Source organism: Gopherus evgoodei, chromosome 10 (assembly GCF_007399415.2).
Source record: "Gopherus evgoodei ecotype Sinaloan lineage chromosome 10, rGopEvg1_v1.p, whole genome shotgun sequence".
Taxonomy (NCBI): domain Eukaryota; kingdom Metazoa; phylum Chordata; order Testudines; family Testudinidae; genus Gopherus; species Gopherus evgoodei.
In genome coordinates this window covers 69,162,480-69,189,223 of record NC_044331.1, presented here as the reverse complement: position 1 = coordinate 69,189,223, position 26,744 = coordinate 69,162,480, and the positions used below count along the sequence as shown (strand labels likewise).

Here is a 26,744-nt window from a genome sequence, read left to right as displayed (position 1 = left end):
TGACCTCACCATACTGTCACTCCCTCCGATTGGCCTGTGGAGAGTAATTGACACACTAGGAGGAATGAGCTATGCTGCACCCCCATAAAGAGGTATGGCAACAGATGTGCTGCTCCTGTATGCCGGAGAGTCATTCCTCCTGGAGGTACCCCAATGCAGGGTGGCTCCACACCACCCACATGCAGATTTGTGCCGTAGAGGCACAGATGAGCCCTGAGGGAAGAGGAAACCTGTCTAAACATGGATGGCTGAAGTTGTGCTTTCTGCAGTATACTTTTGTAGGCTATTCACTTGGGGATAGATGCTACAGACCCTCATTTGCACTAGGTAGCATCTTCTCATGTGAGTAATTAGCCCGTGTGACAGGAGCAAGACTACAGAATCAGGCCCTTGAGCTGCAGAATGCAGCCTCTCAATGCAGAAAGAAAGAAAATGTGTGTCTGGTAGGAGCAGAGTGCATAGAGGCTGCTGGAAATGTAGGTATTTCAGTAGTTCAATGGCTAGAAAGTGGAGTGATTTAAAGGGACAGTCCCCCTACAATGTTGTTGCCGTGGTTAGTGTTTTCTGTGGGTAAGGGGATGGTTTCTAGAGTTTCTCTTTGGTTGGCTGGTGGGTTTAGTGAGGGCTGCAGGGGTGGGGGCTAATGGAATTTTTTCTCGATTAGGTGTGAGAGCCTAAGAGGAGGTGAGGGAAGGCAGAAAACATCAGTAGACAAGAGGCATCAGGTGTCTGGGGCAGAAAGGAGAGGGAAGAATTGCTTTGAATCAGTCAAAATTGGGGCTGATGGATGAAGAAACAAAGAACAACCAAGCTACCAAACTAGTCTTTTCTCTAGTAAGAGAGCTAGACAAGGCAGCTGCAACTAACAACACTTGATATGCCAGATGCCCCCAGAACACTGCTAGGGGAGTGAGGCACAAATCAGCACTATCTCTTGAGGATGTTTGGTGATGACTCCAATTTCTGCTTCATTGGCGAGTACAGCAGCAGCATGGTAGGGTTAAATGCAATCACCTATTCCTATTGGTTGTATACAGTACCACAACGAGGCTGGAGAAGGCAGCAGCAACAGCTTCTCCCTTATCTATGTGTAAGCTTTCCCCTTATCCAGTGGTAGAGTGTGCTTTTGGAGTGTATGCTGCAATTGCTACTCTCGTTTACGCTGAGAATGTGAGCAAAATTTGGCCCTGTTGTGTGCAAGATATCCAATAACACCAAGTTCCAGAATATACCATTGCTAACACTGATAGAGATAGACTGTGCTAAGTTTCAATTACCTCCTCTAAAAAGTGCTTTGGTAGAGCACATCTGTTAAAGGTATCTTTAAAGGACCTGTCCAGCAGTGTTACAGCATCCTGGGACAAAGAGCAGGGTTATGCAGACTCCCATGGAAACTGCCATCCTGGACTGGCTGCTTTCCGAAACAAAGTCTGCACATTCATTTCTCCAGCTCTACATGCTTTTTGGGTTCACTGCTCAAACAATATAAATGGATTAAACTGCAAAATGGGGCCTTTTTAACCTCAGGAAACGGCTTTGGACATGCTTTGCAGATGGAGCAATTCCAAAATGGGGAACCTGTAGTGAGATGCTTTGACTTTGGTGCATAAGAGCCATGGGGAGCTAAGGATGTTCCACATTTTTAGAGTGACAGACTGAAGTGGTATGCCATTATTATTCATCCTTCCAATACACACAATGCAGTAAGCCCAAGGTCTATGCACAGAAAGCAGCCAGCATCCCTGTCTGAAAGCACCTGTAATCTAATAAAACAAGCAACAGCTGAAGGATTGGGGAAAAGGTTACAATACATTAAAAAAATTAAATGCATGCAAATCAACTACAGCCACCACCCAATAGCCTATTCATTATTGGTTGGCTGATTTCTAGAAGGAATTTGAAGGAGGAGAGGGGAACAGCCTGACAGGTCAGTTCAGGGAGGGTGATCTATGCAGAGGGGGCTGCATGAAAGAGGGAACAGAGATGATTGTGGGAGGAGAGATCGGGTAGTCTATCAAGGCTGTTCATCATCAAATATCATACTCTCCTAAGGCCATTGCACCGGCCACAGTGACCACAGTTGATGGTGTTACATGAGGCGTAGTGTAGTGAAGTTCCCAGACAGGGCTCAATCCTTCAAATCCACAAATCTCTGGGGCAGCACCAGGTATGGTCAGGGCGTACACCCTTGTGTGTGTCAATGGAGAATTTGAGAGCATGGTGTGCTGGGGTGTGTTGGCCCATCCTGGCAACCTGGCCAAAGAACATGCAATGCTGCTTTTGAATATAATGCGTGAGTGAAGGAAGGCCAGATATTTGTGAGATTGTGACTTTTTGCACAAAGTCAAACCGCTTTATGCTCAGGATTTGGTGCTTACAGTGCATTGGAATGCCTTGAGCTGCTGCAAGTTTGCCTGTAAGCGGGTCCAGGTTTCTGACCCGTATAGCAATACAAGTAGTACCCCGGTTTGATAGATTCTGACCTTTAGTCTCAGGATGAAGATGTTTTTGTGTCCGTAAGCGAAACATAGACTTCATGTAGGAGGCAGCAAGGCCTATTTGTCAGAGAACATCTGGGTTGCTGCAACTGTTTGAAGTCTGCTTGCAGTCGAGGCTACTGGCATTGGCCACGTAGAGAAGGGATGGGATGGTGTAGGAGGGGTGGACACATCACAAAGGGAAGAGCTGTCCAGGGTCTTGAAGATGAGCACAAGAAATCTTATGATGTGGTGTAAAAAAAAAAAAAAGAGGAAGGGAGGGATCTTAACTAGTATAATGAGAGGCAAATCAGGCCCACTGATTTCAATGGGTGTTGAGGGCACCTTGCACCTGGAGGGATCAAACTCCGTGTCTTTATAGTGTAGCCTTCCTTGCAATACACTTCTGAAATGGAGAGAGGAGACTTGGACAGGTGTAGTTTTTTACCTACCTAAATGCCAAAGGGAGCGACACAGCATGACAGGCAGCATAATGCCAATGGCGTAGGCGGTGTGGAGGGCACACAAGGAGGTTGTTGTTTTGTCAGTGTCATTCACAAGGAATACATAGTAAAGACTGAAGTGAGCAGTGGGTAGGTGTCTGTTTAGCATAGTCCTTAAAAAGTGTGTTTGAACCATGAGGACAAATTTGCCCCATCCATTCTGGATTCTCTGCATCTGGTAAATTTAATCCTCTTCAGACACAGAAAATCTCAGAGAACAGCCAATGAGAACTGTTTGCTGGCCACTGGAAGTATGAGGGACATGCAAACTCCATTGCATGTTATTCAGCAATCACCACATAGTATTCATGTTTCCAGGCAACTGAGTAAAGTGCATTGGATCCTTTTGTATCTTATAGACCAGGGATGGGCAAACCTTTTGGCCTGAAGGCCACATAGGGGTTCTGAAACTGTATGGGGGGGGCCGGGTAGGGGAGGCTGTGCCTTCCCAAACAGCCTGGTCCCCGCCCCCTATCCGCCCCCTCCCACTTCCCGCCCCCCTGACTGCCCCCCTCAGAACCTCTGACCCATCCAACCCCCCGTGCTCCTTGTCCCCTGACCACCCCCTCCCAGGACCTCCCACCCTTAACTACCTCCTGGGACCCCACCCTCTATCCAACCCTCACTGCTCCCTGTCCTGTGACTGCCCCGACCCCTATCCACACCCTGCCCCCGACAGGCCCCCCGGTCTCCCATGCTTATCCAACCACCCTGTGCTCCCTGTCCCCTGACTGCTCCCCTGTCTCTTATCCAACCCCCTGCTCCCCACCCTCTTACCATGCCACTCAGAGTACCATGACTGGCAGCCGTGCTGCCTGGCCGGAGCCAGCCACACTGCCCAGCAGGAGCTTGCAGCCCGTGGGCCATAGTTTACCCACCTCTGTTATAGACTCAGAGATTTTTAGGAGATTATCTAGTCTAGGGATTCTCAAACTTCATTGCACCATAACTCCCTTCTGACAACAAAAATTACTGCACAACCCTAGGAGGGGGGACCAACGCCTGAGCCCACCCGAGCCTTGCTGCTCTGGGAGTGGGAGGCAAAACCAAAGCCTGAGCCCCACCACCTCAAGGAGGGGGGTCAAAGCCCAAGGGCTTCATCCCCGGGCAGGGAGCTATAACCTAAACCCCGATGCCCAGGGCTGAAGCTGAAGCCTGAGCCCCAGGTAGTGGGGCTCAGGCTTTGGGCCTGGGTGGTGAGGCTCGGGCTTCAGCTTTGGCCCCGGCTTCAAGTCAGTCTAACGCCAGTCCTGGTGGCTCCATTAAAACGAGGTCACGACCCACAGTTTGAGAACTGCTGATCTAGTCTGAACTCCCGCACACTGCAGGCCACAGAACCTCAGCAGTGTTTTTACAGTGTATTCTTCAAATAGGCCCATAACCTCTGGCTGAGTTACTGAAGTCCTCAAACCCTGGTTTAAAGATCGCAAGTTACAGAGAATTCACCATTTACACTAGTTTAAATCTCCCAGTGATCCATGCCCCATACTGCAGAGGAAGGCAAAAACCCCTGAGGGTCTCTGCCAGTCTGATCCAATATGGTAATCAGTTAGACCCTCAGTATGTGGGCAAGACAGAAATCATATCAACGTAACTGCAAGACAGTAATACTACAGGAAGATTTGCAAATGCAAATGTGGGAATGGATATATGCTGTGTTCCAAACTGGAAGAAAGAACTCAGTTGAACCATTGTTCATTAAATGGAGTTCACACAATAAATTGGCACTAAATCCTCCAGCACCCATTTTAGTCAACTGGAATCTTTCCATTGACTTTAATGAGCACTGGATGGGGCCCAAAGCATGTGTATGGTATCCTGTTTAAGTAGGGGCAGAGAGTTGATTTGGCAGGACTTGTGACTGATATGAGACTAAGACAATAAGAGTAAGTGACTGATCCGGTAGCTTAGCCAACAAAGAGATGCTGAGAGATGTTATACTACATTAGGTAGGGCTAGTGCATAGAGATGGACAGAACTGCTGCATAAGCGCTTGAAATGAGTTACTTTAAATGGCAAAATGATTGTCTGTTTTTTAAAGAATGATGGATGCTGAGAAAAAAATAGATCCATAGCAATCATCCTGCACAAAAAAGGGTGACAGGAAGGAGTGTGTATTAGAGACCTTTAGTCTGGTCAATATGTCTGGGGAAGTGTCTGCTCAACTGTCCCCGGTTGGAATACAAGGTCACTGGAATGAAAGGCAGCATCCATGTTATTTCAGAAGGGATGTCATTGTGAATCAGATGTAGTACAGTACAGAACACAACTGCAAATTTCTAGACATATGAAAAGAAGGGGTATTGTGTGTTTTTCTGCCAGGTCAAGGACTGAGTGGGAAGCAATGGTGTTTGTGCTGAGACAATGTGCAGTACATGGAAAGCTTAGCAGGCTGCAAAATACAAAGACGCGTGGAGGGGAAATTACTAAAATTTGTTTATCTGGGAAGAAACACTCGAGCAGAAGTTTTTCCTGGAAATGACAGTGGTACAAAATATAGAGCAGAGTCAATTTTCATGTTGAGCAGGCAAATATTTGCAGAGCCCCCAGGAGCTGTTCTAGGAGCGGAGGATCTTTGAAAAACATTAGGTATCCTTATCACACAGTCCTGCTATCCTCTCATCCTCCCCCCACGCACCTACTGCTCAGCTTTTTAATGCTCCCTCTCCTCTTTTCTTTCCTCTCGCCTCAAGAAAATAGGGGGCGTGACTCAGCAGAACTAAGTCAGCAGGAGCATGTCCTTCACAACATAAATCAAAACAACTTAACCTATGCAAAAGAAACAGAACAGGAAGATTCCCCAACCTGGAGTTCACCCTGCATTCAGCATCTGGCACAAAGCCCCTCCCTACCCACAGTCATTTTCTCCTGCAAGAGAAGGGGAAAGTGAAGCTGCAGTTAACCCCTTGTCTACTGGGGACCCTGCAGTGCCCCTGCCCTCTATCACAGTCTCCTTCCCCTGAATCAGTACATGAATAAAACAGTCAAATGTCCAAATTCAGAGTGTGCTGTGTCTGCCTCTCTAATGGTGACCTGGATGGAGGGGACTGTAGATAGAGTGTCTTTAGGACAGCACCATATCATTTTCATTAATCCCATCCGGCTACGTTCTACTCTGCTTATGGGGCAGGTGGGACTGTTCAGAGGAGACAGTAGAGAAAAAAGCAGAAGCCATGCTGCAAGCCTGAGACTAGCAATATTTAGGGAGACCCAAAGGAGTCACACATCTATGTTAGCATCAAGCAGAGGCCTCTAAAATAAAGTATTATTTATAGTTTGCTTCACCAGAATTGTTCAGCACTGCATGGGGCCCTCCTAACACACCCAAGTCCCTCAGATAACACCTGTTTAACTTCTCCCTACTTGGTAAAAGACAACTCCATCTGGTAACTAAGGGTATGTTTCCTTTAGAGGGGCGGGGATTTTTTAAAAAACTGGAGTTCCACTCAAATTAATTAATTGATTGCCAGTTCATTTGAGGGCGCTAACATGTTTGTACTTGCAAGTGGTGAGACTCCACAAATGTTTGTTTTAGTACAAATGGTTGTGGAGTATCCAGACTAGCACATACAAATGCATTAGCTATCGCAACCCAAAAATCTCTAGTGTCAATATACCCTCCATTGCTAAAACACAGCCAAATCCTGAGGGCCTTACTGAGAGCTTGTGGGGAAATTCACTCTATGGGGGTGTGATTTCTAAAGTTCACTGTTGTGTTGTGCAAATGATTGGTCCATATGGACACTGAAGGTTCCCTTGTTCACTTTAACACAATGCTGCATTAAAATGCACTAGAGAACCTTTAATGTGCAATAGTTAGTGCATTGTAGAAATCATACCCCCATACAGTGCATTACCCTACCATGTAGACAAGTTTTTAACTCAGTCCTTCAGACAGAAGTCCCATTATAGTGTGAGCAAAGCTGACCCCGAGATCTGAAAGCGTGGACTCCCACTGAATTGGGTGATATGTTAGGAAGCCCTGAAGGCCTGTACTTGTGGATCTCTCTACAGGAACAGGACTTAAGTTAATACAGAGCTAAATCCCCTCTGTTATTACTTAGTAAGGACTTCAGGATATGCCCACAATGAAATTTTGCACCATCTCCAGCCTTGATTTCCATCTTGCACTGTTCATATTTGTATGAGCTTTGTGGCCTAAATTTTCAAAAGAATCTAATGATTTTGTGTCTCAATTTTGACTGCTCGGCTTGAGACACCTTAAGGGCAGCTTGATATTCAGACTAGCACCAAGAACCCACCTTTGAAAACCAAGCCCCTTTAAGTCACCCCAAATTGGGCAGCCAAAATTTGAGGCATCTAGAATCACTTTTGAAAATTTACATCTGCCTTTGCCCAAAGTGACTTGTCCAAATATTTTGAACCCAAAACTAAAAACCCTTGCATATTCTTGGCACTATTTTGTTAAGCATTCCGTGTCTTCATTTAATACAGATTTCCATTAGGAAACCATACCACTCTGGTAGAAAGACAGCAGCCCAGATCTTGAGAAGCTGAGTTTGGGAATTTTTTATTTCCCCCCCACACACACATACACTTGTTTACATGCCTTAAAGTGCTCCCTGCCATTGTCCCCCAAAGCACTTCTGCATTGCAGTTATAATGAAAAAGTGGTGTATCACCATCCATTCTATTTCAGTTTTGATCAGAGACCATAAAAATGCTTGAGGACAGCACCTATGAGGCTCATTTCCTTCCACTTTTGTGTGCTTGCTTTTAAGATACATTAAAACCCAGCTCATTAAAATAATGGACACAAATATAATTTGTGAGGTATTGGTGAGGTTCATAACGAGGAAGGTGCTTATTGTTACAGATTTAAAAATAAATATTCAGTGTGGTCAACTGTAATAATGGGCCTGATCCTCTGAGGTGCTGAGCGCTTCCCTGAGTACTAATGTGCTTCAATTACAACTGAAGTCATTGGGCCTGATTCTCCTGGCACTTACTCCAGTGTAAATCAGGAGTAACTCCACTGAAGTCGATGGAGCTGCAGTAGCATAAAAACTGATGCAAGTGAGAAGCGAATCAGGCTTCATTGGGAGCGGAAGGCACATAAGATCTTGTAGGACCAGTACCCTTGTTGTTACAATGCAGCCTTCTTCACAATACTGCCAGTAAGTGGGAGGAGGAGATGGAGACAGGTGTAGTGTTTTATCTCCCTGTCTATCATGGGCAGTGGGTGAAACTTCCCCTGGGGGAGGCAAAATCCTTGTCCTGCCTCTTCCGCCCAAAGCCCCACCCACACTCCACCCCTGCTCTGCCCCAGGCCACACCCACCACTGATTTACCACTTACCTTTACACACACACCCCCAAGATCCCCTCCCTCTGCTCACCTCCTCCCCCACCCACTTGCTGCTTGCCTCCTCACCCCCACCAGACCCTTTCCTCTCCTGCCACAAGACCCCCACCACCACCTGCTGTGCAGCTGGCTCGCCTCCTCACCCTGCTGCTGTCTCCCCCTCCCCACCCCGTGAAACCCTCTCCGCTTTTCACCTTAAAGCACTAATAACATTCCCCAAGGGAACTGAACAGGCTCAATTGTCAGATAGATTCTCCTCTGCATGGCAGGGAGTTTGGTGTATGGTGTATAGAGAGAGAGGAAAAGCCAGGCTACCTGCACCAGCCTGAAGCCTAATCTCTCCTTTTGAGAAAGTGCTTTGTCAGTGACAGCCTGCATTTAGGCGGTAGTTTAATCACCTTTTTTATACAGAATTCCCTGCCAGACTCATGTACTTAAACTGGATTTGAATAAAATGACTAAATCAAGAAATAAACTCACTGGCTATGTCAGCTCCTCCTTGAGCCAGGTTAGCAGTTACTTCTTCTGGGGACAGAGAATAGTGGAAGGATCGTCATTTGGAAACTGTTTTTAAACCCAATAACACATTTTCCTACAATATAAAAGCCAGCTGAATGTGGCCAAAGGCTTCCTGGGCAATGGCAAATACCGGTTAAATGGCTTCATTACCACTTCAATGGCTCTTTAACAGTTTCAGTGATCTCTGCAAGGCTTTTTCACTGTGTAAAGTTAGGCTATGTCTACACTACTGCGTTAAGTCGACCTATGCTACTGTGCAATGCCGGCTGCATGAATAACATAGCTGGAGTCAATGTACCTTAGGTCGAGTTACCAAGGGGTCTAAACCACAGGGGGTCAACGGGAGAAACTCTCCTGTCAACTTACCTTACTTTTCTGGTCGGGGGTAGAGTACAAACCCGCTAAATCGACTGCTGGTGGATTGATCTCAGAGCGTTGATCCTGGCTGTGGTGTAGACCTGCCCTTACTCATGGATCACCTCCGCTGGCCTCTGCATGTCTGATACTGACTCTCCACTTGCATTCTCTCTCTCTCTCACACACACATGCACACCGCAGGGAGTGGGGAGTGAGGCAGGACCTGGCTGGCAGCTGGGAGGACCTCCAAGGGGGCATGGGGATGCGTGAGAGGAGAGGAGAGGATGAAGATTCACCCCAGGCAGCAGCAGCAAGTTCTGGGAGACTCGGGTCAAGGTCAGAGCAGGGAGGGGAGGAGGTGGAAGTGAGGGGTCACCACAGCCCACGTGTCGGGTGGCAGGGACAGCTGTACCTATTATATCCACTGCCCATGCTGCCTATTATAACATACACATAAAAAGATGCGCTCACACTGTATACATGTACACATCTATAGAGGTACGGAGGTACACACGTGGGCCTAGATTCTGAGTGGCTCCTGTGCATTCCTTGCACTTCCTGTGCTCTGTGGATCCCATGGACAGCGAGGAGGCAAGGATGGAGCAGAACGTTCACCCTGCATGCACAAAGAGCAGCCTTGGAGAGATTGTGCCTCCCTGAGTACAGCCTTAAGGCCTTGGCTACACCTGCAGGTGTGCAGCGCTGGGAGTTACAGCTGTCTTCGTACAGCTGTGTAGGGAAAGCGCTGCAGTGTGGCCACACTGACAACTACCAGCGCTGCAGTGTGGCCACATTTGGGAGTGTTGGCATGTGGCACTGTTGGGAGTGGTGCATTATGGGCAGCTATCCCACAGAGCACCTCGTCCCATTTTGGCGCCGTGGGTTGTGGGAAGGGGGCCGAGGGTGCGGGTCATTCTACTTCCTGTCCCAATGCCCCATGATGCATCGCTTCACATCCCAGCAATCCCTGTTTGTCCGTCCACATTTGGCGCCATCTTGACTCTCTCAACAGTTTCTGTGCTGCACAATTTCTGTGGGAAATGGAGCCCGAACTGCTGAGGAGTATGCTGACGAGTCTCGCCAGCACATCACGTTTGGCAGTTGAGCTATTCCTTAAAATCCAAAGTGATGAGGAGTCCGACGATGATTGCGAGTCGCCTGACACGTACGACACTAAATTGCATCTGGCATTCACGGAAATGCTCAGCACCAAGGAACGCTGCTTTTGGGCTCGGGAAACAAGCACTGAGTGGTGGGATCACATCGTCATGGAAGTCTGGGATGATGAGTAGTGGCTGCAGAACTTTCAGATGAGAAAAGCCACTTTCATGGGACTGTGTGCTGAGCTCGTCCCCGCCCTGCGGTGCAAGGACACGAGATTGAGAGCTGCCCTGCCGATGGAGAAGCAGGTGGCTATTGCAATCTGGAAGCTGGCAACTCCAGACAGCTACCGATCAGTCGGGAACCAGTTTGGAGTGGGAAAGTCAACCATTGGGATCATTTTGATGCAAGTTTGCAGGGCCATTAATTGCATCCTGCTAAGAAGAACCGTGACTCTGGGAAACGTGCAGGACATTGTGGATGGCTTTGCACAAATGGGTTTCCCTAACTGTGGAGTGGCGATGGATGGGACGCATATTCCTATTCTGGCACCACCCCGCCTAGTATCTGAGTACGTTAATCGGAAGGGGTATTTCTCTATGGTTCTCCAGGCGCTTGTGGATCATCATGGGCATTTCACTGACATTAACATAGGCTAGCGTGGAAGGGTGCATGATGTGCGCATCTTTCAGAACATTGGCCTGTTCAGGAAGCTGCAGGCAGGGACTTTTTTCCCAGATCGGAAGATTGCAGTAGGGGATGTTGAAATGCCCATTGTGATCCTTGGAGACCCCACTTACCTGTTATTGCCTTGGCTCATGAAACCGTATCCAGGGAAGCTTGACAGGAGCAAGGAACGGTTCAACTACAGGCTGAGCCGGTGCCGAATGACTGTGGAGTGTGCTTTTGGCCATTTAAAGGGGCGCTGGAGATCTCTGTATGGGAAGCTAGACTTGGGGGAAAGCAGCATCCCTGCAGTTATATCCATGCGCTGTACCCTCCATAATATTTGTGAAGGGAAGGGTGAAACATTCAGTCAGGCATGGACCTCTGAGGTTCAACACCTAGAGGCTGAATTTGCACAGCCAAAGAGCAGGGCTACTAGAGAGGCCCGGCACAGGACTTCAAGGATTAGGGATGCCTTGAGGGAGGAATTTGAGGCTGAAAACCAACAGTAAGATTTGGTGCCTTGCACGGGAGTGAAGTGCAGTGGTTACAATGTTAGTAGGAATCTGTTTTTCCTAAGCTGATTTGCAGTGCCTTTTTCTTTCCTGGGCTAAGGTATCTTTGACTTTCTGCAATAATAAAGACTGTTTTCAAAGCCAAGAATTCATTTATTGAAAAGAAAATAACTTTATTGACAGACACAGAACATTTTGGGAACCTAAAAGGGCAGGGGGGTGCGGTGGGGAACTGTACAGTCACAGGTTTGAATATGTCATGTCTGGAGTGCTGTGCAATGACTGCTGCACTTCAGGCTGCCTATACTGCATGGTGATAGGGGTTGAGTGCAGAGGGTAAGGGTCGTAGTTCTCAGGGCTGGTTGGTGAATGTACAGGTGTTGGAGGCAGCTGGTGGTGGTAAGAACCTGGATGCTGGGGAAGGGGGTTGTGAGCTGACCTTGGGGCGCAAGTGAAAGAGCTTTGGGACGGGAGGGAGGGGCTGGCGCGGTAGTGCTCTGCCTGCATGGCTATGAGCGCCTGGATAGAGTCCGCTTGGCGCGCCAGGATGCTTATCAGCTGCTTTGTGCTTTTCTTCCTGGCTGCTGCGTTTCTCTGGCGGATCCTGCTTTCCTTTTCCCTCCAGTCCTGCAGTTTTTGATTCTCTCTGGCAGAGTGATCCATAACTGCTTGAAGCAGATCATCTTTGCTTTTTCGCGGCTTCTTCCGGAGGTTTTGGAGTCTTTCAGCTGTTGATAACACAGGCATCCGAGAAGTCAAGGTTGCTTGTGGAAAGGCAAAAAAGGCAACAGTTAACAGAGGCAGCATTGTTTATATCTCAGACAGTTATTCCCACACAGTGAAGGAGTTTACAGTCTTCACAATAGCATAATTTTCCCATGCCAAAGAGCGCACACATAACCCGCAGGAGCCCCGAAATGGTGAGTAAGGGGGACTGATTGCTTCAGGGCTGTACTGGGGTTTCTGTGCATTGGGGAAAGCAAACAGCTGCAGGGGGCACCTACACAGAACAGTCTCCCAACATTTTCCACAGGAGTTAATCCTGGAAGATATCTCACTGCTGCGGGTCACCTGGGAAGAGCGGGAGGGTCTTCTACAGCAATGCAGTTTCCGCCCTGGCCCCTATGCAGCTTGCCTGTGTGCAGCAATGGTCCCCCCACCCCTCGCGGCACAGTGGCACAGACGCGTTAGCCTGACTGGGACAAGGACCACAGTGGCTCTCCCAATAAACTTGCGCAAGCACATTGCCCACGCTCTTGCTGAAACTTTAGAAGAGATTACTGAGGCCGATTACCGCGACGTGATAGACCACATCAATGGGTTATTCCACATCTAGGCATGCATGCATGCAGCCCTAACCCTCCCTCCTCTCCCGAAACATTTCCATCCTGAAAATAAAGCCGCTTACCGGGAACCCGCTCATCTGCTTGTCCTTCACCAAGTAGCGGCTGCTGCAACTGGCTGCCTTCCTCCTGACTTGAGAAGAGCTCCTGGCTGCATGCTTCCTGGGACTCCGGGGTGTCTCCCTCCATCCCAGGACCCTCACTCTCGGTTTCCTCCTCCTCCTCCGCCTTCCCCCCCGCTCTGAAGTGTCCATCATGGTCCTGGGATTGGCGGTGGGGTCACCCCCAAGTATCGCGTCCAGCTCTTTGTAAAAATGGCAGGTCGTGGGGGCAGCACCAGAGCAGCAATTTCCCTCATGGGTTTTGCAATAGGCACTCCACAGCTCCTTCACTTTAACCCTGCATTGCAGCGCGTCCCGGTCATGACCCCTTTCCAGCATGGTCCTTGATATCTGCCCAAAGGTATTGTAATTCCTACAGCTGGAGCGCAGCTGGGATTGCACAGCTTCCTCCCCCCAGAAACTGATGAGGTCCAGCAACTCGCCATTACTCCATGCTGGGACTCGTTTGGCACGTGGAGGCATGGTCACCTGGAAAGATTCACTGATTGCACTCCACACCTGGCTGAGCAAACAGGAAGGGGATTTTTAAAAATCCCGGGGCATTTAAAGGGCGGGTCACCTGAGGCCAGGGCAGCAGAGTTCGAACTGATGAGCAGAGTGGCTGAACAGGCATTCTGGGATACTTTTGAATACCTCTGGAGGCCAATAGCAGCGCTTTTGGTGGCCACACTGGCATAGCAGCGCTGCGTCACCAGTGCTGCAGTCGTTATTCCCCAGGCAGAGGTAGAGTACAGCCAGCGCTGTATCCAGGAAGATACAGCGCTGGATGTGCCTTGCAAGTGTGGACGCTGTGTGAGTTGCAGCGCTGTAAAGCCACCACCAGTGCTGCAACTCTCCAGTGTAACCAAGCCCTAAGGTGCTGCTCCCCACTGCCCCCTACTTAGAGCCATAGCATAAAAAGCCACAATCCAGCCCACAACAGATCAGGTGCCTTAACACAGGGGCCTAAAACGCCTCATACTGATGAGAATTAAGATGTGGTAAGTGCAAGGAAAATGAGGCCTGTATTATATCACATACACCTTCCTTCAGTATAGTGTATTAGTCCTAGAGTTGTACCATTAGGTCTGCTCCATCAGTCAGGCTACAAAAATCCTAGTCCAGCAGCCTAGGAAAACCCAAAGGCCCATGTTGTGCAAGTGAAATGAATTACTCATTGTCTGCCAGACAAATTACCATATAGACCTGCACTTAAAAACCCTGGGTGCGCTGACTGGCTGACTAGGCTGAAAATGAATACTGGCCAGTGGCCCTCAACACAGTTACCTTGTAAATGCCCTTGAAGAGCTGAAGAAATGGATCATTTGCTCACAAAACTTTCTGTTTTGTTAAACTCTCTCTCTGGTTCTGACCAGTCAGTAACATCCAGTACTACACTTTGGGAAGAGTACAGAATACATAGTGCTCTTCACCAGAGCAAGGTGCAATGGCTAATCAGTACTATGTACCAGGAAAAGGACGCAGAAGGCCAGTTTTCATTGTCAGACACAAGTCTGAGGCATTGATCAATCAGTGCACCCAGGATTTTTTAAGTGCATGTCTTCAGTCACTAATTCAGTTTCACCTACATAGAGTGGAGTTTGGAGTGACCTGAGCAGCTGAATAATAGGGCAGTATTTTTCCCAGGCAGCCTAGTAAGTCTTTTCTATTTCCAGTTTCATTTTCACCCTCCAATCTGAGGGGATGGTCAGTCAACGAACCCAGGATTTTGAAGGATGAGTCACATTAGAGCTTTTTCTTGAGGAGCCCTACCACATACAATTATACTGTAGCCTTTGTGCTGCCTGCTTCTCCTTCAGCGTCAACTTTCTTCACATCCTCCCTGCAGTTCTGCTCTGGACTTTGCCATCTCCCACTACTGCTTGCGCTGCAGAATGACTCTTTGCCATTGTGCCTGGTGAGAGATGAGAGACACAGAGAAATGGTTTCACTTGATTCGTCTTTCCCCGCAGGGATGCGTGGGTGAGCACGTCCCATTCTTTGGTTCCCAGACAATATGACAAGAAATAAATCAGCCTTTTAAATCACTTCTCACAGGTATCCTCTGAGGAAAAGGAAGGAAGATGTGCTGTATCAGTTGCAGCCTTAAAGTATCACATGAGTGGGTCACCTGGCAAGCCCTGCACTGTTTAACAAAGCTCTTTACCACAAACCACCATACTGAGAGACAAGGGCAAATTTTGCTCCCCTAAGCAGGCATAAGTTCACTGAAGTTGCTACCACTTATATTAGGTTTGAATTTGGTCTATATTGCTTTAGGACAGATCATCATTTACACTGTAGCACTGAATTTGTAGAAAATATTGGGGCTACCTTATCTTCTTTGATAAATTTGATCTAAGTTGTTCTTGGACATGTAAATTAAACAAAAATTCTAGCCTGCTACAGCAGGCATTATTAATAAATGAATGTTTACCACAATACACCTCTGCCTCAATATAACACGACCCGATATAACACGAATTTGGATATAACGCGATAAAGCAGTGCTCCGGGAGGGCAGGGCTGCGCACTCCGGTGCATCAAAGCAAGTTCGATATAATGCAGTTTCACCTATAACGTGGTAAGGTTTTTTGGCTCCTGAGGACAGCGTTATATCAAGGTAGAGGTGTATTTATTTTTCCAAATGGCTTCTCCTTTATAGTCAGTAGCAAAAAAGTCACCCCTTGGCAATGGTTACACCACAGTCATCACCAAGATCTCCATACCAGTGGTTTTCAACCTTTTTTCATTTGTGGACCACAAAGAATTTTGAATGGAAGTGCAGATCCCTTTGGAAATCTTAAACGTAGTCTGTAGACCCCCAGGGGGTCTGCAGACCACAGGTTGAAAACCACTGTCCTTACAAAGTAGAAGATAAAAGCTATGGTAATCTCAGATGTGGTAAATGTTGCCATTGATTCTCTACTGGCAATCACACTAACATTTAACTACTGAGAACGGTAAATGTCTAGTTTTTAATGTTGTCTACTGTTTTACAATACATCATCTAGCCCTATCAAGCATCTTTGTTCCTTGTTGTATATTTTCTAGTACTTTGAATTTAAATATTCAGGATTTCTTTTCATATATAAAGGGCCTGTCAATATAGTGAAAGGAAATCATTATTTGAAAAGTTAAAAAAATGAGATTACATTTAAAATTGTATAACAATATCTTCATGTGAAATGCAGGAAGTTGTAATATTTGACCTACAGTATAATTTTACACATACACTCTCTCTCTCTCTTTAGCGACAATCTTATTCAGTAAAAGGCATCCCTTATATAGGGTTGCCAACTTTCTACTCGTACAATACCATATACCCTTGCCCTGCCCCTTCTCCAAGGCCCTGCCCCCTGCTTACTCCATCCCCCCTCCCTCTGTCGCTCTCTCTCCCCACCCTCACTCACTCGCTCATTTTCACCAGGGTGGCTCAGGGAGTTGGGATGTGGAAGGGGTGTGGGCTGTGGCAGGGGTTGCGGGCTCTAGGGTGGGGCCAGAAATGAGTAGTTTGGGCATGCGGGAGGTGGGGGCTGGGAGGAGGCTCTGAGCTGAAGCAGGTTGGGATGCGAGAGGAGTGAGGGCTCTGGGCTGGGGGTGTGAGTTCCGGGAGGGTCCAGAAATTAGGGGTTCAGAGTGCAGGGGGGGGCTCTGGCAAGACAAGGGGTTGGGATGCAGGGTGTGTGAGGGCTCAGCTGGGGGTGCAGACTCTGGAGTGGGGCTGGGGATGAGGGGTTTGGGTGTAGGAAGGTGCTCTGGGCTGGAATCAAGGGGTTGGGGCACAGGAGGGGTCACGGGTCTGGACGGCGCTTACCTCAGGCAGCTCCCGGAAGCAGCAGCAGCATGTCCTCCCTCCGGCTCCTAAGTGGAGGTGCGGCCAGGCGGCTCTGCACACTGCCCCTTCCGCAGGTGCCACCCTGCAACTCCCATTGGCCACGATTTCAAGCCAATAGGAGCTGTGGAGCCAGCACTTACGGTCCTTTTTTGGCTGGGTGTTCCAGTCAAAAACAGATACCTGGCAACCTTCCCCTTATATGATCTTACGGATTGTTTGTCACCCAGTGAGCAACTGCCATAGTAACTTTATTTAGCTAGTTTATGATACTGAACTACCAAACCACACAGTGGCTATCCACTTAAAATATAAAGAATATTTCACTGCATGCAGAGTCTGTTTGTTATGTACAGAATGTATTCCTCAAAAGTAACGATTGTTTCTGTTTCCTGCTTAGAGACACTCAGCTGCTATTCTTTAAGCTCACAAGCTGTGATAATAGGCAATTGAAGTATTTCTATAATTCCCCCATAAAGACAGATAATGTTTGAGGTCTGACTATAATCCACAAAAGCAAGGAAACTAAAGGATATATTGTGCCTTTCAGGCACAGACATGGGGAAGGTACAGAAAGCACTCCAGGAGGCAAGGTGCCTGACAAACACCCTCATCACCCAGAACCCTGGAGGAGCGGGAGGGGGGATGAGCACTGCACAATCTTCTCCAAGGGTACAGAATCTAACTGCTTGTGCACCTGACCAGATGTGCACTCCTCTACTCCCTCCATATCTGTCAAGGTTCCAGTGGTGCTAGCTTTGCATTGCACAATCCTTGTGCACTGAACTCCTTGGGTCCAGACCCTACCCCCTTTTGTACCCCCACAGGGACTGAACACAATGTTTGTTGCTGAAATTCTCTCCTAAACCTGATGTGCTCAGGCTTTATAGGAAAAACTGTAAGAAAGGATCCCCTTTGACATGGTGAGCAGAGCTTGGAGGAGTTTTTACTCAGAGCTTGTTTACACCAATATTTAGTTGATGGCAAGCTGGGGTGTGGAACAGGAGTAGATCAAAATGCATCAGGGAACTGTTAGTGTGCAGCAGCAGGGTCCTCGCAGACAGTTAGTGATCAGCAGGCTAGTGTAGGGTAGATTTACACCCAGCTTGCATCAAACTAAGTGTTCATGTAGACAGTCCCTTAATGTAAAGTCCACATGAGTTTTAACACCAGAAAGAAAGGCAACCAAGGACCATCTCTCACTTCAGGCCTTTCCCTGGCAGGCGATCTTAGATGCCTAGAACCCCAAACACATAGGGCTGTAGAGGTCATTGCCAATGCTCTGAATTGCACATTGAAACACACAAAGTCAAGCAGACTTCGGAGGACAGTTGAAATTTTCTCCTTGCATAAAGCCTGGCTGAGTAAGCAGGCAGCCATGTGCTGCTGTAGCTGAGGTTTCTGAATGATGTTTGGGTGCAGCTCCCTATTGAGTGCACTGCATTATTCCAGTTTGGATAACTGCGGTGAACGGAACAGCTATGCAAGAAGGAACAAAGCTCTCCTGGACACTGTTGCTACCTGGATACTAGAGACCCCCAGGTAATATATTGTTAGAGTAAGAGGCAGATAGATCCCTTGTATTGAAGGGGGATACATTGAACAGTTGCTCCACCCCAACCCACTAGTCTCATCTCTTGCAGCCTCCATCCTTGAGTTTCTGATAGATGTTAGGAAAGCCAAAGTCCTGCACTGCAGTGAGCAACGCCAGCCTAAACTCACATTTGTCACCCCCTAATCAGCTCCCACAGCGGTGACCAAACCATTCCAAATCACTGGAAACACTATTTCACTAGGAGGGTGGTGAAGCACTGGAATGGATTACCTAGGGAGGTGGTGGAATCTCCAGCCTTAGAGGTTTTTAAGGCTTGGCTTGACAAAGCCCTGGATGGGATGATTTAGTTGGTGTTGGTCCTGCTTTGAGCAGGGGATTGGCCCTCCTGAGGTCTCTTCCAATGCTAATATTGTATGATTCTATGAGTGATCTTATTCACAAGTAGCCAAAAAATGTCCAGCAAGATACATGCACCACAGTGTCCAAGTCAAGCCAACCTGAATCCACCTGTAACAGACCCAGCAATCGAATCTCTGCACATGCTGTGGTGGAGGAGGACCTTTTTTATCTTTACCACCACTAGAATGCATAAAAGTGACCTGTCAGGATACAGCAAAAAGAGCAGATATCTGGGAACCACCGTGACAATTGCAGAGGGCGATATATTATTGTCATTATGGTATGGTCCACTGGCTGAACAGCATTCTCCCCAGGTTCACCAAGCACTAGTCCTGGAGAGGCTCAGGAATACCACAGGGAGATGGACAAAGTGACTACAAATGGATAAGTATCATGAAGTCTCCTATGCCTCTCTCCATACTGTACAGAGCAATGAAGGCTATTCCTGAACTCTCTGCTGAGGCATTATCATGCTGGCAGTTTTCTGCTGAACCTCAGTAATGGTGTTTATATCTGTTCTCATTAAGTAAATGATATTATTGTATTTCGTATCACCCAGCCAGCAATACCACTAATGTGATTCCAAGGAAAGTTTTTCCAATACAAGATACTGTAACCCTTGCAGAAAAATTGGATAGCACTTCCCTGTACTTTGTCAGATCAATTTTCTAATCCAGCTCAGAGGGCAAAGCTAGCTGGCACCTTGGTATACACTGTTACTGCTGGCCTTGGTGATGGAGGGGCACAGAGGCAGAAGCTGCCCATAAATCCATTCAACTATGGGGGCCTAGAACTAATCAACACCTCCCACAAAGCAGGAAGGAGGAACAGATGGGGAGGGAGCAAGGTCAGGGAACCTGGAAGATGTGCATATCTAGCTTCATTGTTGAAACTCTTATGAAATTCCAACCAGAACCTCTGGCAAGGGCAAATTGCCTCACAGACACAGCCTCCCTCACTGCAACAGGCTACAGGTGACTCAAATTTACAGTATTCTCAAAGGAGTTGCATACACTGGGTATATTCAAGTTACAAGATGCCAGGCCATGAAACGTGGCTGGCCAAATCCTACAGTAATTTCTCAGTCACATTAAGTTTTCTGAGTCCAAGATTTTTGTGACTGTGTGTTATTCATTCTATCTCTGATTGCCATATAGCAGATCCTATTGGGAGACCAAGGTTTTCTTGAAAAACAAGGAAATGGAGCACTCTGCCTACCATAGCCCCCTGATGCTGCTCTAAATTGATATCAGTGGAGTTACACCCATGTAAGATTGGTGTAACAGAGAAGGAGAGTCAGGCCTGGTATAGTCCTTAATGACAGAAAAACTAATTTGAAAGAGAGTCTTAAAATACTATTCTGGGCAAAGTTCTACTTTACATTTCATATATACAGTTCTGACACCTTGATCATGTACTGTTTGGTTTAGCCATTCTACATGAGTTTGCTTTGTTCCAGGATGTGATTTTAATCATTCTCTTGAATTTTGGTTAATTCCTGAATGGAGATGTTGATGGTGGTTACTCCTGTCATTCATTTGTGTGACCCTTTTCTCCAGTAGCTAAAAACCTGCTTTGAGAAAGCAGGCTCGGGAGGCCTTCTGAAATCAAGAGTTGTCTTAATTGCTGAGTGATAGTTAAATAATATGCATTCTCATTTCAGTTTTAGGACACCCGCATCATTACTTTTACTTACATAATTTCTGTTCTGTCTGATTTCAAGAAGTCCTCAATTTTTCTTGATTTGCCTTGGGATAGCAATCTGTAGAAGAGGGAGAGGTAATTACAGCACTTATGAAAATGTCAAACACAAATATTTGGCAAGCCATACTGTCAGTAAACCAAATCTCCGTCTTTGTTTGAGCACTACTGTGGCCACTCTAGCCAATTTAATCAATCTTTGGATGGGACCAATCTAGCATACCTTACTCTGATGAAACTGCCAATGGTAGCAATAGGAGTTTTGCCTAAGTCAAGACTGCACAATTGGACCTAATGTAATGTAAGCTCTGTGATATGTTGGCAACTTATTGCTTTGCTATTTTAGCAGCATGTAACCCTTCTTTTAGGCATAGATTGTGTGAATGGCATACTGGACAGTGGCCATTGGGCTGCAGGCAAAATCCTGTCTGAGCCAAAGAGGAAGTGTACAGGATTTCTTCATACATAATTCAAAGAGTTTTACTCAAGTATAAAGGTTTAATTTGAATTTCATTTTTCCCCTTCATGGCTCAGGAATACTCCAGTAGCAGCATGATACAAGGCCTCACAGTCAGAGATGTATTCTTAAGGACTATCTCTGGCTAAGCAAGGAACTGTTTGGGTAGCAGATGAATCTGGTAGCATTATGGTTGATATGGATCCTGAATGAAGAGCTAGCAAAACTATCATGATAGAAAAAGCCTGTGAAGTGCTGAGAGCCTCAGGCATGGTTCTGAGTGCTTCACCCTGCCCAGGTGAGAATTGAAGGAACTCATTTCTCAGGAGACATTCAGCACTTCACACTCTTTCCCTTTTATACCTTCTTTTTTTCCTTTCTGTCACTGGAAAGGGAGAGGAAAAGGCTGGGGAAAAGAAAAGGAAAACAAAATGGGGGAAGGGAACAAACTGGAAACCAAACCAAAAAAGGGTTTTTTTTAGTAAAAAAAGAAAAACACACAAATTTTTGAAAAAAATGAATATTTTCCACACCAAAAATATATGTTTGTTAAAAAAAAAAGCGGGGGGAGGGACATTTTTCATCAAAAAAATTTTTGAACAGAATATTTTTACCAACTCCAAACAACAGTCACTGCCTCTTCTAAACAGAACAGCTAAACCTGGCTAAACACAGTAGTACAGGGCTGAACTGAGTTGACAGGCTGACTAGACTGAATTAGGCTCAGCCAACGTAGGAGTTCACTCTTTGATTTCTTGAACTTTAATGAAGATAGTTCTGCTACAGCATGCCTGAAATGTAGCTACAGCTCAGTCAAACATTGAAATAAGGCTAACTCTACTTCCTGTGAAACTAACTGAACTTTTCTGTCTCCACAGCAAACATCCTGACAGTCATTATCCTATCGCAGCTGGTGGTTCGCAGGCAGAAGTCCTCGTACAACTATCTTTTAGCACTAGCTGCTGCTGACATACTGGTACTTTTTTTCATTGTCTTTGTTGACTTTTTGCTGGAGGACTTCATCTTGAATAAGCAGATGCCTCAGATACTTGACAAAATAATTGAGGTATTGGAATTTTCTTCCATACATACATCCATTTGGATTACCGTGCCATTAACAATTGATAGGTACATAGCAGTATGTCATCCGCTTAAATATCACACAGTCTCCTACCCAGCTCGTACTCGAAAAGTCATTGTGTGTGTTTATATCACCTGCTTTTTGACCAGCATCCCCTATTACTGGTGGCCCAATATTTGGATTGAAGACTACATAAGCACATCTATACATCATGTCCTTATCTGGATCCACTGTTTTACCGTTTACTTGGTACCGTGCTCCATTTTCTTCATTCTGAATTCAATCATTGTGTACAAGCTCAGACGAAAATGCAATTTCCGACTGAGAGGATATTCCACAGGGAAGACGACAGCCATTTTGTTTACTATAACTTCTATTTTTGCCATACTTTGGGCACCAAGAATAATCATGATACTGTATCACCTCTATGTATCGCCTTTAAAGAACACTTGGTTGGTACATATTGTGTCAGATATTGCCAATATGCTAGCACTGTTGAACACTGCAATTAATTTCTTCCTCTACTGTTTCATTAGCAAGAGATTTCGCACAATGGCAGCTGCGACACTAAAGGCTTTCTTTAGGTGTCAGAAACAACCAGTTCAGTTCTATACAAACCATAACTTTTCAATAACTAGCAGCCCTTGGATTTCCCCTGCCAATTCTCACTGCATCAAAATGCTTGTTTACCAGTATGATAAAAATGGAAAACCTATAAAAATATCACCATGAAAGGACGATTGTTAGTGTCTCTGGATGCATCTTCTTTTCAAGCGGTTACATCTCCAGAATGTAAACTGCTGACATGGCTATTTTTAAAAGTGGTCAGTTGATTTCATTTCCCTGACAGACTAAAGGCAAATCAGATTGTTAGCAGAGAATGGGAGTACTTAATTTTGGGAGACGGAATGAGAAGGCAAAATGCCTCTTTCCTGTTACATAGCATTTTGAATATGCTTTGGAGTATGAGTCTTGATGTTCAATTGCTATCATGTGTCCATGTGCAAGCATTGGTGCAGTACAGTTGTTGGGGGAAAAGCCACGCCGAAGGTGTTTAATTGCAACCATAAAAGAACTTCTGTGACCATCTAGTTGTCTTCACTATTGACAAAGTGAATGCTTTGTGTACTGCGGAAGGCATCATTTGCACTGCGTGCACTTGCCTAAAACTATGTGTCATTTCTAACATGAAATATCGCTACACGCAGTCCCTGCTATTGAGGACTTTCTGCAGTGAGCAATCTGTAAGACATTTGAACTGTGACAAGCCCTTCCAGGCTCACTTGAACTCCAGGCTTGAACTCTAGGCTCAAGGATGGATATTTCACCTGTTATAGCCTTGGCATGAAAAGCAATCCTGCTAGCTGCCAATATTTATATGCTTTAAGTTGTTTTATCTAAGATAGAGGCCAGAGGGGAGGAGTTTGAAGGGAGGGGGAAAGAGGTTTCTTCAGCCAAGAACAAAAGTAGAATATTTCTCCAGTGACTTTAATTCGACTCTCCAAAGGTTCCTAAGTTTGTTATAAATGGGAGTCTCCCTGACATGCTAGGAGACTTAGTGAGCCTGGCTATGTGTTTAATGAGAAATATGGACACCACAACTCCCTTTGGAGCCAATGAAACTACTCAGCACCCCACATGACTGGGCCTTTAGAAATTATACATACAAAAATTAAATATTAGAACCTGTTTGGGCTATGCTGTCACAGATTTACCATTTAGTTGTTTAATAGTCAAAAATCTTTGTGTGGATTCAACATATTAAAGACTCCACAACAATAAAAACAAAGACTACCCAAAATGCCTGGACAGTGAATTTTAAGGTACTTTAACTAGGATAAATATTTAAATTCTCTTCCTCCACACTCATAAGAAGCATATCAGCAGCACTTCCTGAAGACACGGGAAGAAGATAGCTACATCAGGCTACTGAGACGCATTTCATTTGCTATTATCCCTCTTTGTTGTTGGTATGTGGTCTCACAAAGCATGCATCATAACACGTACATTACTTGTGGAGCACTTAACACAGGCCTTAACAATGAGTGTAAGATTATGTTTCCTTGCCTGGTAAACACAGGCACAGCTTTGTCAGTGAGCATAGGGGCTTCTCAACTGATAACTGCAAAGAAGAGAGAAGCTCAGGGTTTGCAAGGTGTCAGTGTATGTGCCTCATTGTGAGCAGGAAGCTCACAAAAGACCCAATGCTGTGACATCGTGAGATCCTCCGAGAGGGGGAATAGAGGGCACTCAGCACCTCCTAGAACTAGGCTCAATAAGAATCTATAGATATTGAACAGTCTGCCATACTTCGAGGTCTTACTATGTTTTAAGAAATGCTGAGTACCCATGAGTCCCAAAAGCCTGATTTGCCCACTGCCCTGCTCCTCGTGTAGCCATTTACTCCTGTGTAAAGTGGATGTATACAGCAACCAAATAAGAATGCACCGTTCACAAGCATCAATGACAGCACAAGGCACATGAGAGATCAGGAGGGTGAGGTCATATATTTTATTGGACCAATATCTGTTGGTGAGAGAGACAAGCTTTCCAGCACACAAGGTGCGAAACAGTAAAGGATGAAGTCCAATCTGTCTGGTCCGACAGATCTTTACTTACATGGGAGTAGGGCTTATTTGGAAAGAATGAGACTACTCAAGCAAGTAAGGATTTGTAGAATTGGGTCTATTATGGTCAGATCCTCAGCTCCACTGACTTCAGTGTGAGTCCAGGGTGCTCAGTACTTCCCTGCAAGGTGCTAAGCACCTCCTCTATCAGGCTGCTGAATTATATCATCTAATGATTTTTCAGTTCAATCAGAATGGGGGGGTGAGGGTGGCGGGGATGCGCCTGAGAACAGAATTTGACCCTTTCCCCCAAAGGAGTATGGCAAGAACTAAATCTTTTGAAATATGAAGAGAGGAAACAAACAAGCAAACTAAAACCCACCCTGGGATCTTTTCACACTAATCTTGACAAAACGTGATGTATGCAAAACAATAATTGCAATAATAAAGCATAAGGAAACGCTAGGCCTCTGAATGTGTCATTACCGACAACTAAATAAGGGTAAAATTATTAACTTCTTTACTACTGATTTACTTATTTATTTATTAGTCTTTGTCCTTTTTCCCTCCCTTCCCCAAGCTCTCTCTTTATTCCCCTTCTGTGTAAATTGATATTAACCAAAGTTTACCTTTTTTAAAAAGGTACTAGCTGTTTAATTTTGGGGAAGACACTGTATTGATCTCTTTTTTATTTTAAATTTGTTATGAAGAATGCTAGTCTGAGTTACATGTGAATAAGTCAAAGTGCAATATACCTATATTGAGTAAGCTGTTCATTTTTGAGAATGTATCTAATATTGCAAACAAAATGTATTTATATGAACATTTCACTATTCTACTTAATATATTAGTAACCTTACATAAGTAACTGAATGTTTAGGTTTTTTTAAAAGTGCATATATTTCAATTCAGTATATGGAATAATCTGCCATATACATTGTGTGATTTGTTACTTTTCTTAACATGATGTTGGTCCTGCAAACTAGCAGTGTAATCTCTCTTTTTTTTCCTACTTTTTTTATGTTAACAAATGGCCATATTTAAAATTTTAAAACTCTTAGTGTGAAGATGTCATTTCTGAACTAAAGATATTCCACCAGGTTACTGTAATCTTGTTTTTTAAAAAAACCTCACTACCTTTTTCATATCAGTCTTTGAAATAACATGGTATTATTTTCATAGGTATTTAATCAACCAGTTCATTTCCAATGATTTTGGGACTTTAAGGGCTCGATTCAAAGCCCCATTGAAGTAAAAAAAAACCTCCCACTGGCTTAAATGGGGTTTTGATTAGGCCATAACTTATTAACAATAAACATTCTGAAGCCTTTTTTGTGGGGGGGACAGTTTGGGAAATAAAGCCTTGACTTTTTAGTCCACCATATGAGAGCTGCTGTTGACGATCCTTGCCTTTTCTGGTTTTGTGAAGCATCTTGCAATGACTGTTGTTAACTAGCCAATGTCTTGCTGTATTCTTTGTACCTCCTAATTTTCCTATAGTAAAAACTTAACTAAGCACTTGCTGTCTCACTGTTTAGGAAAATAAAATATTCTGGAGACAGAAGTATCTTGGTTGCAGAGAGAAGATTTCCTACTTGATTTAACTTATATTTCAAATACTTACAAGTAGAAAAAGAAAAGCTGTGAAGAGAGAGTCTGACAATTACTTGCAAGCGTATGTCCTTGAAAAATCACAGCTATGAACAAAGTCATTTTTGAACACAACATTGCATATATAAAATTATAATAATGAGACCTATCACCTATTTGAATTGTAAACATTGATATTTTCATAACTAGAGAATATATTGTGTTTGACAAACTTGTTTGTATTATAATAAATTCTGAGCTGGTGCATAAAAATTCTTTTATTGTAATGTTTGGAGTCACGATGTTTATTTTGTAGATGTTTATGACAGTTAGTGTGTAGGGCCATCCTTGCAATCCATACTCAGGTGACTGCCCATTGAGTATAAGTGGTGGAATCAGCCTCATTCAGTAAATAATGAATCTTCAAAACATCCATCGTGTACGTATGTAATTATTGGGCCTGATTCTCCACTGCCTTGTGGACCAAATTCTCAGCTGCTTTAAATGTGCAAAACTTCATTGAAGTCAATGGGTCTGTGCCCATTTATGCTAACAGAGAATTTGACCCATTTACTTCTGTGCATGGTGGGCATGAAACCCTACCAACTCTGAGTGATGTAAATGATGATAAAAGATGCAAAGCAGTAGAGAA

General features: G+C 45.3%; 1 protein-coding gene across 1 annotated transcript in view; it reads left to right on the top strand.

Annotated features, from left to right (window-relative positions):
- The window catches only part of GPR139 (G protein-coupled receptor 139), a 28,954-nt gene extending 3,673 nt beyond the window's left edge, over positions 1–25,281 (top strand). The window contains exon 2 of the mRNA XM_030578051.1: positions 21,733–25,281. Within this exon, the coding sequence (XP_030433911.1) occupies positions 21,733–22,667 (935 nt within the window). The 3' untranslated portion in view covers positions 22,668–25,281. The remainder of the gene's footprint in view (positions 1–21,732) is intronic.
- The last annotated feature ends 1,463 nt before the right edge of the window (positions 25,282–26,744 follow it).